The 15,876-nt window shown below is 42.5% G+C and overlaps 1 protein-coding gene across 1 annotated transcript in view; it reads right to left on the bottom strand.

Moving 5' to 3' along the window:
* Positions 1 to 14,918, bottom strand: part of MGC86483.S (uncharacterized protein MGC86483 S homeolog) — a 56,215-nt gene extending 41,297 nt beyond the window's left edge. The window contains exon 1 of the mRNA XM_018264904.2: positions 14,422 to 14,918. Coding sequence (XP_018120393.1) covers positions 14,422 to 14,538 — 117 coding nt within the window. The 5' untranslated portion in view covers positions 14,539 to 14,918. The remainder of the gene's footprint in view (positions 1 to 14,421) is intronic.
* Positions 14,919 to 15,876: the final 958 nt, after the last annotated feature.

Below are 15,876 nucleotides of genomic sequence, written 5' to 3' on the forward strand. Positions count from 1 at the left end.
TACTATCTGTCTTTTGCTCTAAAGCATACAACTTTGATTTGAGGGTTAGTCATACATCCTAATGCAGAAAACATCTTTCATTTGGAAGCCACACAGCTTCTATAATTTAAAGGTTATTCTCAGCTGAATTGTAGCTTTGGTTCATCCCCAATTCTTGCAATATCTAATGCAGACATCGTTTGCCCTATGCATGATCTGATCTATACATTCGAATCCATGCATTACTAGACTATAAATTCAAATGCATTCCTCACCTGCCCTATACATTTGACTGCATACATAATCTGCCATATAAACTCTGATGCATGCATCACCTGCCCTATACATTCTAATCCATGCATCACCTGACTATAAATTCAAATGCATGTATCACCTGCCCTATACAATTAAATGCATACATAATCTGCCATATAAATTCAAATGCATCCATCATCTGCCCTATACATTCCAACACTTACATCTGCCTATACATTTAAATGCATGCATCATCTACCCTATATATTCTAATGCATACATTATCTGCCTGATAAATGAAACACCACCATGTTATCCAGTCCTCACAAAATCGCAAACTGATTTGGTGGGGTAATGCACAAAGCAGGGGATCACACCCAAATGAGCTTTCAGAATTGACAAATAGCTGTGTTCAAAAGGCCCATAAATACACAGCGTTCCTTCTACATATCAAATTCTTCAAAGTCATAGGGCAAATTCACTAAGATTCTTAGTTGCGCCAGCGTCCGCTTCGCCGCACTTCACCAGGCGTATTTTCGCCAGCGCTACGCAAATTCACTAAAATCCGAAGTTGCGCTCAGGGGAAGCGTAAGGTTGCGAAGTTGCACTAGGGTTAATTCGCCAAGCAAAGCGAAGTTACGCTAGCGATGCTTAATTTGCATATGGCGCCAAATTGAAGTTACAATGGAAGTATATGTAGCATCACTACACAAGCCTGGGAAACCTTCAAAACAGCAAATAAAATGTTTATTTTGCCCTACACATGTGCCCACTGTATAGCTAAGGTGCCATGAGTTAGGAAATGTAGGGGGGAAGGAGGGGAGCCCAAAAAAAAATTTCGATCTTTTTCAGCCTAGCACCCATAAAAAAAGAAAAAATGCCAGCATTTTTTGGGACTTAGAAAAATTTTAAACATTTTTTGAATAATCCCTATCTACTCTATTGCACTTCGCCTGGTCTGAGATGGCGAAGGAAGTTTGGCGTAAAAGGTAGCGTTCAGAAAAATTTGCGCGTCAGTGAATTTGCGTAGTTACGTCCGTTGCGCAAATCCGCCAGGCGTAAGGGTGCGAAGTAACACTAGCGAATTTACGCCAGCGTCCGTTAGTGAATCGGCGAATTAACGAAAATGCGCTACGCTAGGAATTAACGCTAGCGTTAGACGCTTCGTCCTTTAGTGAATTTGCCCCATAAAAGCCTGATGGGATTTAAGCCCAAATTAAAATTCTACATAGTTGCTCCACCGATTGAACTGGAGCTTCATCAGCTTTAGGGTTACGTGGAATTTTCATGTTGGAGTCAGTTATTAGTGGGAGCAGCCATGATTGCTCTGGGACTTTAAACACTCGAATAAAACAGTGCCCTACAGAGGTCAGATTGATTGCGAAAAATGGCTGTAAGTTTGCTTGTAAGTTATCCAACATTAACATCTAAATAAAACCTCTCTGAGCTGTGCCGATGATCTGGTTTTACCGATAAAGGGAAGCAGATCAAAGCATTTACTGTATTTACTTTAATTCCTCCTTAATGGCAACTGTAGTCTTCTGTAGTCGAGGCATAAGCAACAGCTCTGAATACCAAATGGGAGGGGGGTGGATTCTGAAATATGGCACAGAGCGGAAGCGATTTACAGTCTGCAGCTCCAGTTTGGCACAGATTCTGCACATTTGCAAGTGGCGTTTGGCAAGCTGACTGCATTACATTTCCTTACATTGCCCACAAACAGCCCTTAGCAGCCATACAGTGCAATGCACAATACACAGTAAAGCTCCAGCTTAAAGTTAAAGGGGAAATTGTTACAGATGTTTAATATTCAATCTGAGCCCATCTAATGTTCTTTATCAATGGTTTGTTTGTGAGCTCAGTCTAAACTGGCTTTATGTTCAAAATAAAGACCCCTCCAGTTTTATAGCCCCAGGACCAACCATTGGCTCACAGTAGGGCCCAATACAGACCAGTTGGGAGGGGATCAAATCAAGAAGGGCCCAAAAATGTTTTTAGATCTGCCCAATAAATATATGGGCCCCCCTAACGTCAGTCCTTCTGTATCGTGAAAAACAGAGAGTGAAGGTAAATTTGCCAAGAGCAGCAATAAAAATAATAGCGTTTATTAGCCCCACATTGGTGCCGCTCCCGCACAAACTCATTAGCTCAGTTATATATTAAATTATATATTATATAAAACACTCATTTTATCACCTGTCTCGGTCCTTGTATAAACCCACACACAGGGCCCTCATTCACCTGGAGTAAATATTTGTCTCCATGGCAGCTGGGGGCTCCGCAGCCAAATAGCTAATGCCTTTAGCCGACTCCTGGTTATTATACGAGGTTAATGTTCCCATTTAGTGAAGTGCAATGAGAGATCTACTTAAAGAGAAACCTAGTTCCCACAGCATGGAATCTAGCAAGTCGTGGCCACTCAAAGTGTCAGCTAAAGGGATGGCATCATGTTGGCATGTTACTCAAGAGGAACACCTTGGAACTGGGCAAGACTACTCACCGGCACCGCAGGGGCCATAAATAACAAATGATCACCATTATTTTTCCATAGTTACCGTCCTTGGAAAGAGCTAATAAATTGTAATATGTTGAAGTCTCCACATATGGGAATTGTGCTAAAAAGACACTTAACAGTCTGCTAGCAGCTATCCATGCCGTGCAGAACGGACTTGTATGTTCCCCCATGTGCTCCAGTTCCCTCTCACACAACCAAAACTGAATGGTACTCTTAATCGTTACGGAAATGGCGCCCTATTTATGTGCAGTCTACAGGAAAATTAGATTGTAGCCCTAGTAAAATAGTTTTAGGGTTTCAGCTCTTATTTAACTATGACTGCTCTGGGGGGGGGTGTCTGAATATTTCCAGCAGATCCAGTTCTCTGACCAGGCAATATGACTTGGCCGGATCACCCACTTTTTAATATTAAGCAGATCCATTTTGCAAGATGGCACTTGCTCCTTGGGCATGAAGAAGAGGTCAGGTTGGGCTCAGAGCAAGACTGACTGTTACACCCATTATATCTATAAAGTAGACTTGGCCATTCTGCCCCCCTCTGCCCTTTCAACGAGGCTTAATTATGAGACCTAAACGGTGGTCCCATAATAAGGAATCAGCCAAATATCAATCCAGAAGACTGGAAAATTGGCATAGGAGCACATTAGGCCTTGCCTCTGCTCCCCATCTAAGGGGATTTGCCAGCTTTCCCAGTTAATATCTGACCACACTTCTGGTCTATGAGACCCTCATGGGACTCTATCCACAATATTTTAATAAGCTATAGGTTAAAAACAATAATATAAGGCAGTGCTGTCCGACTTATTACATGTAATGGACCAATTGTATGTCATATAACATGTTGAAGGGCCAGAATGAATTAAATCGGTGATGTCATTTGGTGAGCTCTATGGAGACTGTGAGCAGACTTGGGGCCATAAAAATCCTTTGGAGGGCCATAACCGGCAGGGGGCCTCCAGTTGGACAGCCCTGATATAAGGCATTACCATTGCCATACAGTCTTCAGCTTTCCCTACTCTCACCAACTTGACCTACAGCTTCCACCTTACTATACCTACTAGTGATGTATAAAATAGGGATGGACACATGCAGCCCGAGAACAAAGTTGGCCGCTAACAGTGGGTCCCATACATGCCGAAAGACGGATTTTGGGTATATCATGAGAAGCAGTTACTGTGCCGATATAAAAGCCCAGAGCTGTCTTTAGGGTTGCTCCAATAAGCATGAGGAACAAGGGAGCATTGATACGCGCTGCAGGGACAATAACGGGTCAGTGAAGGGTAACATTCTGTGATAGGCCAAGGTCAGTCACAAGTTACCATAATCTAATGGAGATAGTGCTGTTAAAGACAATTTGCAGATATTACGTTAAATTATTTGCTCTGCTCTTTCATCAATTTCATATATAAATGGGAAGTTAAATTTTCTGTTTTGGTTTTTTTTTTCCAATTCAAGCAATAATGCTATTGTAAGACAAGCAAAGAAAAATAAAACAAATACCAGTTGCTTACATTCTCTGCTCAAACGTCTAAAAAAATTGTAACTTTAACTTCTTTAACTTAATTATCAGTATAGCTATTCAATAAAGGTTTGCAGCATAGGGACCTTGTATTCATATTGGACATAACCGATAATATAGGCAAACACACAGCCCAGACTGATGCTAAACTACTTAACTTCCTACCACAGAAATTGCAATGGAAGGAGAGCTACCATACTGTTTTACCATAGAGCTGCAATAACAACAAACCAGCTGCCTGTAATCTAAAGAAAACAATAGCAGCATTTACACAATTTATATATATATATATATATATATATATATATATATATATATATATATATATATAAAATATATACTGTTATTCGGAAACCCTTTATCCAGAAAGCTCCCAATTACGGAATGGGCATCTCCCATATACTCCACTGTAATGAAATAATCCAAATTTTTAAAAATTGTTTCCTTTTTCTCTGTAATAATAAAACAGTAGCTTGTTCTCAATCCCAACTAAGATATAATTAATCCTTATTGGAAGCAAAACCAGCCTATTGGGTTTATTTAATGTTTAAATGATTTTCTAGTAGATTTAAGGTATGAAGATCCAAATTACGGAAAGCTCTGTTATCGGGAAAACCCCAAGTCCCAAGCATTCTGGATAACAAGTCCCATACCTGTATATATATATATATATATATATATATATATAATACTTGGGAGTAAAATTCTTCCTTGAAATTATTTACACTGGGCTACACTGAGATTATTACAGTAACATTGTTGCCCATGGAGCATCAGAAGCATCAGAATAAATAGGAACTTGTAACGTACTGGGTCACGTCCGGGGCCACTCATCATGGGAAAGTCAATGAATAAATAAAAAGCATTTTGCGGGGGGGGGGGGGGGCTGCGGCAATTTCAACTCCTCTTTCAAATCCATTTTGATTACCTACATATGTATTAATAGGGATAGGGTCACCCTTCAACAGTTCCAGGCAGGGCAGGGCTGGGAGTGAAAAGCAACGAAAATATAATTGTGTGACAGCCCCCCCAAGTTAAAAAACAACATTGCTGGCCAATGTCCCCCCATTAAAAAAAACAAAACATTGGTGGTCAGGGCTCTTCCCCTATAAGAGTTTTAAAAAAAAAACACTGTGGCCAAGGATTAAAAAAATAACCTTCGGCTCTTTTAAATTGGCTTTGGCTCGCTTTCATTGGCTTGACTTCCCAGGCCCATAAATAGAGTGACCCACTGGGCACCAGTAGCCAGTCTGGGCCAGGTTCCAGAGGTATCCAGGGCAAAAATAAGCACTCACCCCAAATCTCCCCCTAACTGACCTTCAGGCTGGGCCCCCTTAGCTCATAACAAGGTTACAGATATATAGAAACATTGGGGTAACAGTCACCCTGCTATAGTTCCAGGGGTACCCAGGGTACAAATAAGCACTCACCCCAAATCTCCCCCTAACTGGCCTTCAGGCTGGGCCCCCTTAGCTCATAACAAGGTTACAGATATATAGAAACATTGGGGTGTCACCCTGCTATAGTTCCAGGGGTACCCAGGGCACAAATAAGCACTCACCCCAAATCTCCCTCTAACTGGCCTTCAGGCTGGGCCCCCTTAGCTCATAACAAGGTTACAGATATATAGAAACATTGGGGTGTCACCCTGCTATAGTTCCAGGGGTACCCAGGGCACAAATAAGCACTCACCCCAAATCTCCCCCTAACTGGCCTTCAGACTGGGCCCCCTTAGCTGATAACAAGGTTACAGATATATAGAAACATTGGGGTAACAGTCACCCTGCTATAGTTCCAGGGGTACCCAGGGCACAAATAAGCACTCACCCCAAATCTCCCCCTAACTGGCCTTCAGGCTGGGCCCCCTTAGCTCATAACAAGGTTACAGATATATAGAAACATTGGGGTGTCACCCTGCTATAGTTCCAGGGGTACCCAGGGCACAAATAAGCACTCACCCCAAATCTCCCCCTAACTGGCCTTCATACTGGGCCCCCTTAGCTCATAACAAGGTTACAGATATATAGAAACATTGGGGTAACAGTCACCCTGCTATAGTTCCAGGGGTACCCAGGGCACAAATAAGCACTCACCCCAAATCTCCCCCTAACTGGCCTTCATACTGGGCCCCCTTAGCTCATAACAAGGTTACAGATATATAGAGACATTGGGGTAACAGTCACCCTGCTATAGTTCCAGGGGTACACAGGGCACAAATAAGCACTCGCTCCAAATCTCACCACTGCTCGAGGCTTCCTTAAACTTTGTGAGCTTAGGCTCTAAGCCTTAGGACAGTAGATTTCCAGATCTTTCAGGCCCAAGTGAGGCAGGCAACTAGCTAGTCATTGAGCTACTAAAATATATATATATATATATATATATATATATATATATATATATATATATATTTTTTATTTTTTTTTAACTCTTTACTTGCTGATAATGTAGATTCTACCCTGTCAGTAGGTGGTTAACAGCCTGCTAGCAGTGTTTCAGTGTTTCCAGTGAACAACTCCTTGCTAGACAGAGAAAGGGTTAAATAGCAGTGCTGGCAGCAGTGTATGAAGCCAAGTGCATGTGAGGAAACTCTCTAATAGACAGGAGGAGAGGCAGCAGTCTCCCAGCGCAGGAGGGAGTGGAAGGGAACACTACTTGGAGCAGCTCTTTGGTTTACTTTCCCTTGATGAATGAATTTCCTCTTAAATGCAGCTGTATTTGCTTTCCTGCTCATCAAGGTGCCCTGTGTCATTAACAACAGAGTGATTTTCCACTTCTACTAAATACTGTTATTTTATTGTTACTGGACCCATCTGAGACACACAGAGATTGCCAGGGCATTACAAAGGCTATTGCACCAATAGAGCTTACAATCTAATGGCCGTACAATAGTCAAGCAAATTTATGTCAGCCTGTAGCTTTGTGCTCTAATATGGTCCTCAGTGATTTGTAATATCCTTATAATTTACAGAAGGGGGTATATAATACATGAGTGATACTCAGAGTTCCCTGTATAACTCAGCCTGCAGCCTTGTGCCTTTATATGGTCACAGAACAACCCCTCAGTGACTTCTAATATCCTTATCATTTACAGTAGGGGGTACATTATCCCTTATAATACATGAGTGATACTCAGAGTTCCCTGTATAACTCAGCCTGCAGGCTTGTGCCTTTATATGGTCACAGAACAACCCCTCAGTGACTTCTAATATCCTTATCATTTACAGCAGGGGGTACATTATCCCTTATAATACATGAGTGATACTCAGAGTTCCCTGTATAACTCAGCCTGCAGCCTTGTGCCTTTATATGGTCACAGAACAACCCCTCAGTGACTTCTAATATCCTTATCATTTACAGTAGGGGGTACATTATCCCTTATAATACATGAGTGATACTCAGAGTTCCCTGTATAACTCAGCCTGCAGCCTTGTGTCTTTATATGGTCACAGAACAACCCCTCAGTGACTTCTAATATCCTTATCATTTACAGTAGGGGGTACATTATCCCTTATAATACATGAGTGATACTCAGAGTTCCCTGTATAACTCAGCCTGCAGCCTTGTGCCTTTATATGGTCACAGAACAACCCCTCAGTGACTTCTAATATCCTTATCATTTACAGCAGGGGGGTACATTATCTCTTATAATACATGAGTGATACTAAGATAGTGAAGTGGTGCTACTCAGGTGAAGGATTAGTATAATGTCTCCCATTAGAGACTGTAAGTTTTTGGAGAAAGTACCTGGGTCACAGAGTATCAAGAAGGGCCACTGTGAGTGCCTGATAAGTGCACGAATGCAGAACGTCCCTAATCAGCAGTTCAAAAGGATTCCAGTGAGCCACAAAGTCACGTGGTTCCTGCTCCGGTGCCTGCAGTTTACTTGCACGTATCTCTGACACATAAATGTGAGGTTGACATTTATGTTAACGTTTAATATGTTATAGAATGGCCAGTTCTAAGCAACTTTTCAACTGGTCTTCATTATATATTTTCTTTAGTTTTTGAATTATTTGCCTTCTTCTTCTGACTCTTTCCAGCTTTCAAATGGGGGTCAGTGACCCCATCTAAAAAACAAATACTCTGAAACTCTACACATTTATTGTTGTTGCTTTTTCTATTACTCGTCTTTCAATTGAATCCCTCCCCTATTGATATTCCAGTCCCTCATTCAAACCAATTCATGGTTGCTAGGGTAATTTGAACCATAGCAACCAGACTGCTAAAATGGCAAACTGAAGAGTTGCTCAATAAAAAGCTAAATAACTCATACCCCACAAATAATAAAAAACAATGAAAACCAACTGCAAATTGTCTCTGGAAATAACTCTCTACATTATACTAAAAGATAATTTTGTTTTTAGAGAATATGGCACCTAAAAAGCTTGTTGTAAATGGAATTGCCCATTGCAATTGGTATCTCTGTTTGACTGAATTACACTTTATTTCAGCTGCTCTTATTATTAAATGCTATTTTAGCACTGTTAGCTGTGATGGATAGGGCTGGTGTAATGATTGCTACAGACAGCAAAAGAAATATCTGCAAACCTGTAGGTAAATATTAGCACATCTGTTGCAGAAAGGCTAATTTATTGCTGGTGGGTTCCTGCCCGGATACTTTTGGTTATCTCAGTTGGTCAGTTTGGGCTAAAGGTTTAAATATAAAAGTTGAGACTTCAGGCTGGGCCCCCTTAGCTCATAACAAGGTTACAGATATATAGAAACATTGGGGTAACAGTCACCCTGCTATAGTTCCAGTGGTACCCAGGGCACAAATAAGCACTCACCCCAAATCTCCCCTAACTGACCTTCAGACTGGGCCCCCTTAGCTCATAACAAGGTTACAGATATATAGAAACATTGGGGTAACAGTCACCCTGCTATAGTTCCAGGGGTACCCAGGGCACAAATAAGCACTCACCCCAAATCTACGCTAACTGACCTTCAGACTGGGCCCCCTTAGCTCATAACAAGGTTACAGATATATAGAAACATTGGGGTAACAGTCACCCTGCTATAGTTCCAGGGGTACCAAGGGTACAAATAACCACTCACCCCAAATCTCCCCCTAACTGGCCTTCAGACTGGGCCCCCTTAGCTCATAACAAGGTTACAGATATATAGAAACATTGGGGTAACAGTCACCCTGCTATAGTTCCAGGGGTACCCAGGGCACAAATAAACACTCACCCCAAATCTCCCCCTAACTGACCTTCAGACTGGGCCCCCTTAGCTCATAACAAGGTTACAGATATATAGAAACATTGGGGTAACAGTCACCCTGCTATAGTTCCAGGGGTACCCAGGGTACAAATAACACTCCAAATCTCATTATATACACATATTACATTATGCCTTTATTGCGGTTCCCTTTTTTTTTTAGGGGTCACTATTCAGAAAATTGTGCTTAATAAAGGGAAATAACTATGCTGACATACTTTTATGGTATCTCTGTGTATAATCGTTCATCTAACACTACGGGGAGAGCTATAGAAAGAAATAGGCCAGTCACTGGTAGAACAATGGTTGCTAAGACAAAGCTGAAACTGCAGTTACACCTACACTACACAGAAACCAGAGATATATACATTCACTTAATATCATTTCCATTAGTCAAACATTGCAAAACATTTGATAAATGTCAGTATAGTTGCCCTTTAAAGAATTCATTCTGGAAAACAGAAAGATGTTGCCTGAGCCGCCCCATCCCAGGCAGGCAGGAACGTATGCAGCACATATGGGAACAGGGCAAGATGAGCTTTCATGTCAGGATTTAACTGGAATCAACTTGCCTTAATAATTAATCCTCCGTAAAACAATAGAGAGATATTTTGCCTTTAATAATACATTAGGCTATTGCTATGAACCTGTTAGTGTTGGGAAAGATTCCCTCCCTGCCTACCTACCTATTATCCTTCCAACCTCACAGGCAGAAGCTACATCTACCCTGGACTGCACCATTTCTGGGGTAACATGCAGGGAGTGCTGGGAATTGTAGTTTATGAGAAACACAGGTTTGGGATGTCATGTGACTAAATAAAGTTATATAAATACTGTACTTAGCAAATTATACTTCTGCTCCCACGCACTAATTATCCTTCTAATTACTTGTTTTTATTGGATTTGTAACTACAAACCAACCTCTGTCTCTGCCACCAAACCCTGCAACCAGTGGCGTAACTAGTTGTTACTGGGCCCCATAGCAAATTCAATTTAGGGCCCCAAAATATTTATAAGTTGGCCTATTTTACCAAGATATATTAAAATTGCTAATTAATTAGGGTCTCACTGGGCCCCCTACACTCCTGGGCCCCCCTGCAACCGCAGGGTCTGCTTCCTCTATAGTTACGCCCCTGCCTGCAACCTCCCCTAAAGTAAGGCCTGGGCCCAGAGCTGTATTTACCATATAGACTCGAGGACCCAAGCCTGGGGTTCATTAGCCCACAAAAAACAGACATGACTGTACCCCCAAATCTGGAGCAACAACACTCCATTAATAACACCTTATTTTGAGCTAAGGGGGGTCCAGCCTGAAGGCCAGTTAGGGGGGAGATTTGGGGTAAGTGCTTATTTGTGCCCTGGTTACCCCTGGAACTATAACAGGGTGACTGTTACCCCAATGTTTCTATATGTCTGTAACCCTGTTATGAGCTAAAGGGGCCCAGTCTGAAGGTCAGTTAGGGGGAGATTTGGGGTGAGTGTTTATTTGTACCCTGGGTACCCCTGGAACTATAGCAGGGTGACTGTTACCCCAATGTTTCTATATATCTGTAACCTTATTATGAGCTAAAGGGGCCCAGTCTGAAGGCCAGTTAGGGGGAGATTTGGGGTGAGTGCTTATTTTTGCCCTGGGTACCCCTGGAACTATAACAGGGTGACTGTTACCCAATGTTTCTATATATCTGTAACCTTGTTATGAGCTAAGGGGGCCCAGTCTGAAGGCCAGTTAGGGGGAGATTTGGGGTGAGTGCTTATTTGTGCCCTGGGTACCCCTGGAACTATAGCAGGGTGACACCCCAATGTTTCTATATATCTGTAACCTTGTTATGAGCTAAGGGGGCCCAGCCTGAAGGTCAGTTAGGGACAGATTTGGGGTGAGTGCTTATTTGTACCCTGGAACTATAGCAGGGTGACTGTTACCCCAATGTTCTTTTTATATATCGATATAATATATATAGGGTTGCATCTTTCTTCTTCCCAGAGTTCAGAGAAGGGGGCTAGGGTACAGCTATTGATGTTGGGGATAGAGTGATGACATTTTGGTAAGTCGTGTTGAAGCCAAAGGGCAGTGCCATGTGCCTAAGACCTTCATGCCCGTTGCCAGTTGTGCCGAAGACTCATAGTGCCAGGCATAGCAGTCAAGGACCTTTAGGGGTGTAATTAAATTCTTCTTGTACTTGGGCAATGTTAAATTGAACCCCCCCATCTGTCGCCCACTCTGAAACATGGACTTTACTTAAGGCTGGATGGAAGGTGGGAAGGGTCAGATATTTTACTAGAAGTAGACTAATATTCTCTCCGAGACCTGACCAGCCAGTGCCAACCCACAGCCCACCTGAACCCATGTTTGCCTACCCACCCTTATCCACTAGGGGGCATATTCACTGAGCAGATACAGAATCATTTCAGCACATTATCATTATCCTACAGAAAAGGGAAATTGGAGGGTAAGTCGGATCAATCAGCAGATCAGCCCCTCTGTTTCTGAAAAGGCCAATAATCCTCTGTTCATGTGAATCCCTTCAGTGCTGCATCTTACTCAGGGCCCCGTCACGGGCCAAGGGGTCAGCAAACGAGTTCAGGGAAACAATAGGACTTTGTTTAAAATTCCAGATCATTCTCAGGCCACGGCCCTGATCTTAGAAATCCTTTCAACTCCCTGGGAGTCAGTACCAATGAGAGGGAACTATGGGGCAATGACCTAGGCTGCAAGTCAGTGATAACTTGAATTGGAAAGCTGCTGGTATTAATATTTTCTGCAATATTTACATTTTTACTTTTTACTTCCCTTTTTATTATTTGTCTAATGTCTGGAGACACTGAGAGTTCAAGTTAAACAACAGCTGTGAGTTGTGCACATAAGATGTCCCTGACTTATTCTGCATCTAGTGATCCCGCCCCCTCAGGATGTGTGTGTTTATTGGTTCCTTTCCCTACTGTTTCCTCTCTGCGCCGTTTGGCTTTATAAATAAACAGTTATTATCAGACAATAAATAAAGGAGCAAATTCACAGGTATCAAAATAGCCCAAGGGCAGAGTTTGGGGGATACAGAGCCCAACCGCACCATGAAGAGAACTGAGCCCATAAGAAAAACAAGCAAAAAGGCCCAAAAGCAAGATGGTGGCTCACTTATTCCAAGTGCTGGCCAAGCCAAAAATAAATCAGGGGTGTGACTTTTCAAAAAGAGGGAGGTGGCTTGGTGGATAGGTGTATGACCATAAAGAAGGACCAGGGTGCACTGGGATGAGGCCTAATTTGTTGTGAGTTATGAAATTATAAAATATACAGTGAATGTTCTTTTCACATAGTAGACTACCATCTGCCTTAAAGGAACAGTATCACCAAAAAATTAAGTAATAAAAACTATAATGCAGTTTTGTGTTGCACTGGTAAAGCTGGTGTGTTTGCTTCAGAAACACTTCTATAGTTTATATAAACAAGCTGCTGTGTAGCAATGGGGGCAGCCATTCAAGCACAGGATACACAGTAGATAACAGATAAGAACTACTATAGTTTATATAAACAAGCTGCTGTGTAGTTACACTACTATACCTGCTAATCCACACAGAGGTTAATAGTCTCTGGGAAGGGAGTGTGACTGTGGGATAGCAGGTATAGTAGGGAGAGATGGTGCCTATAGTAACAGTGGATAATAGTCTCTGGGAAGGGAGTGTGACTGTGGGATAGCAGGTATAGTAGGGAGAGATGGTGCCTATAGTAACAGTGGATAATAGTCTCTGGGAAGGGAGTGTGACTGTGGGATAGCAGGTATAGTAGGGAGAGATGGTGTCTATAGTAACAGTGGATAATAGTCTCTGGGAAGGGAGTGTGACTGTGGGATAGCAGGTATAGTAGGGAGAGATGGTGCCTATAGTAACAGTGGGATAATAGTCTCTGGGAAGGGAGTGTGACTGTGGGATAGCAGGTATAGTAGGGAGAGATGGTGTCTATAGTAACAGTGGATAATAGTCTCTGGGAAGGGAGTGTGACTGTGGGATAGCAGGTATAGTAGGGAGAGATGGTGCCTATAGTAACAGTGGATAATAGTCTCTGGGAAGGGAGTGTGACTGTGGGATAGCAGGTATAGTAGGGAGAAATGGTGCCTATAGTAACAGTGGGCAGAGACTGTGGCTGTATATAGTGGCATAGGGAGCCTTATCAGAATGAAAAAGGGAATTGTGTTTATTTATGAAAATCTAATGGTCTTGTATTTATTGGGTGTCCTTAAACATGTATTGTCTGATCATATTTTATTCAAACAAAAGATATCATATTAATATGAGCCACACTGCTAGTAGAAGAAATCTTTGTGGAATATTAGAGCAGTAGGAAGAGTGTAAGCTCTTTTGGGCAGGGCCCTCTTGTATCAGTAATTGGTTGCTTTGTATGTAAATCTGGATGTTCGTTGTATCACCCATATATAATACTAAATAATAATAAACCTGCAGTGTTGGGCGCAGAATACAGATTATGGAATAAACAGACTCTTTATTTACATATTAGAAATCGACTCCCAGTGGGGGGTTCAGCAGATCCAGTCAAACTGCAGAAGTTTCCATTCTGTAAATGTTACAGGTTACACTGGTTAAGTTGCTTTTCCCGGTTGGCTTCATAGTCTAGTGACTAAGCAGTATGGCACCACCGTTTGCTCAAGAGTCTGCAGTAGATGAGGCCTATTGAGGAGAGGAGGCTGCCAGACTCACAATACCCAGGGCCTGTTCTTCCCTCCGCACCGAATGTGCAGTTGTGCCCAGAGCGTGCCGTTCCAGCAGCTGCACATTCTCACCATTACTAGTGCAATGTTCCCAGTGTGCAAAGAGCTAATTATAGGCCGGGCTACAATAAACCCCTGGGCACCTACAGCCACGTAACCCGTCTCCCCACAAAGCAGGCGAGATCATAAAGACATAAAAAGTTGCAGTTGGTCGTTACCTTTCGCTGGTAGGGTTGGATCTCGCTCAGACTCTGGTTCTTCAGCTTCTTGGTCAGAACCTTCAGCATTGTATTAATCCAACAGGCAAGTGAGGGGTTAAACAGGCATTTGCACATCCACACGCACACACTTACACACTTACACACTTACACACAGATGTAGGAAACTCAAACTGGAGCAACGCTGGCGACTTACAGGATAAGGACAGTGAATTTGGGGTATTTTAAGCAGATACAAGAAAATCAGATATTTCCTTAAACACAACAAAAAGAAGCTCCTGATAAAGGAAAAGCTTAAAGTGACAGTAGAGCCTAAATCTTGCAGAAATGTTTTACTTAAAATTTGTGGGGGGGCAAAAACCCTAAAGTGCTCCTTTTTCTCAGATTGGGTTCCAGACTCCCGTCCCTACACCCCTAAACTCACACACGCTCCCTCTCGCTCACACACACACTCACACACTGCTCCCTGGCTGCCTTATAGCAAAGGGAAAGTTGTGTTGCACATACAGCTCCCAGCTCTGGCTCCCATTGGCCGGCACACCAGAACTGTGTCAGTTACAGGAGGCGGGGTTATGGGTTAAAGGGAAACTGATAGCACGTTGCCTTGTAAATCCTGCTCACAGCTCCTTCCCCCACCCTGCAATGCTCTGGGGAGAGCAAACTGGTTTATATCAGGCAGCTGCTCAGAGCCACCCCTAAAACAAACCGCTTGCACTCAGAGCTGTGTATTAACTCCGGCTAGGGTCGCCACCTTTTCTGGAAAAAAATACCGGCCCTTCTATATTTTTATGGTTTTTCCCTATAAACAACATTGACACCAAGCAACAGTTTTACCGGCCAGGTGGCAACCCTAACTCCGACATGTGGGTTTTCTGCCTATAACATTTGTTGATTTTCTGTTCTCTACCACTTGGAGCAATGTAACTATAAGTGTGATTATCCGTTGGCTTCTGATACAAGCGTAGAGTATATAATCAGTAGCAATTACATTCATACATATGTTTAAAGGAGTAAAGTAAAGGTAAACTAAAGAAGTAGCTAGACATGTTGTACATGATGTTTTGTGCTTCTGTACCAGCCCAAGGCAACCACAGCCCTTTAGCAGTAAAGATCTGTGTCTCCAAAGATGCCCCTGTAGCTCCCCATCTTCTTTTCTGCTGATTCACTGCACATGCTCTGTGCTGCTGTCACTTACTGAGCTTAGGGACCCACTCACAATATACAGTACACATAGAATAGAAATGTCACAATATAAGGCTGATTAGTAATTAATACACATAATTACTACATGGCAGCACAGAAACCAGTGCAATTAGCATCAGAATTTAATAATCAGCAAACCTGTAGCATCAGCTTATATTACAGCCAGGGAAGCTCATTTTCTGCTGGATAATTAGTGACGAGCCCTAAGCTTAGCTTCTCAACAGCCAATCAGAGCCCACTGAGCATGTGAGT

Source organism: Xenopus laevis, chromosome 5S, assembly GCF_017654675.1.
Source record: "Xenopus laevis strain J_2021 chromosome 5S, Xenopus_laevis_v10.1, whole genome shotgun sequence".
In the NCBI taxonomy this organism is placed as follows: domain Eukaryota; kingdom Metazoa; phylum Chordata; class Amphibia; order Anura; family Pipidae; genus Xenopus; species Xenopus laevis.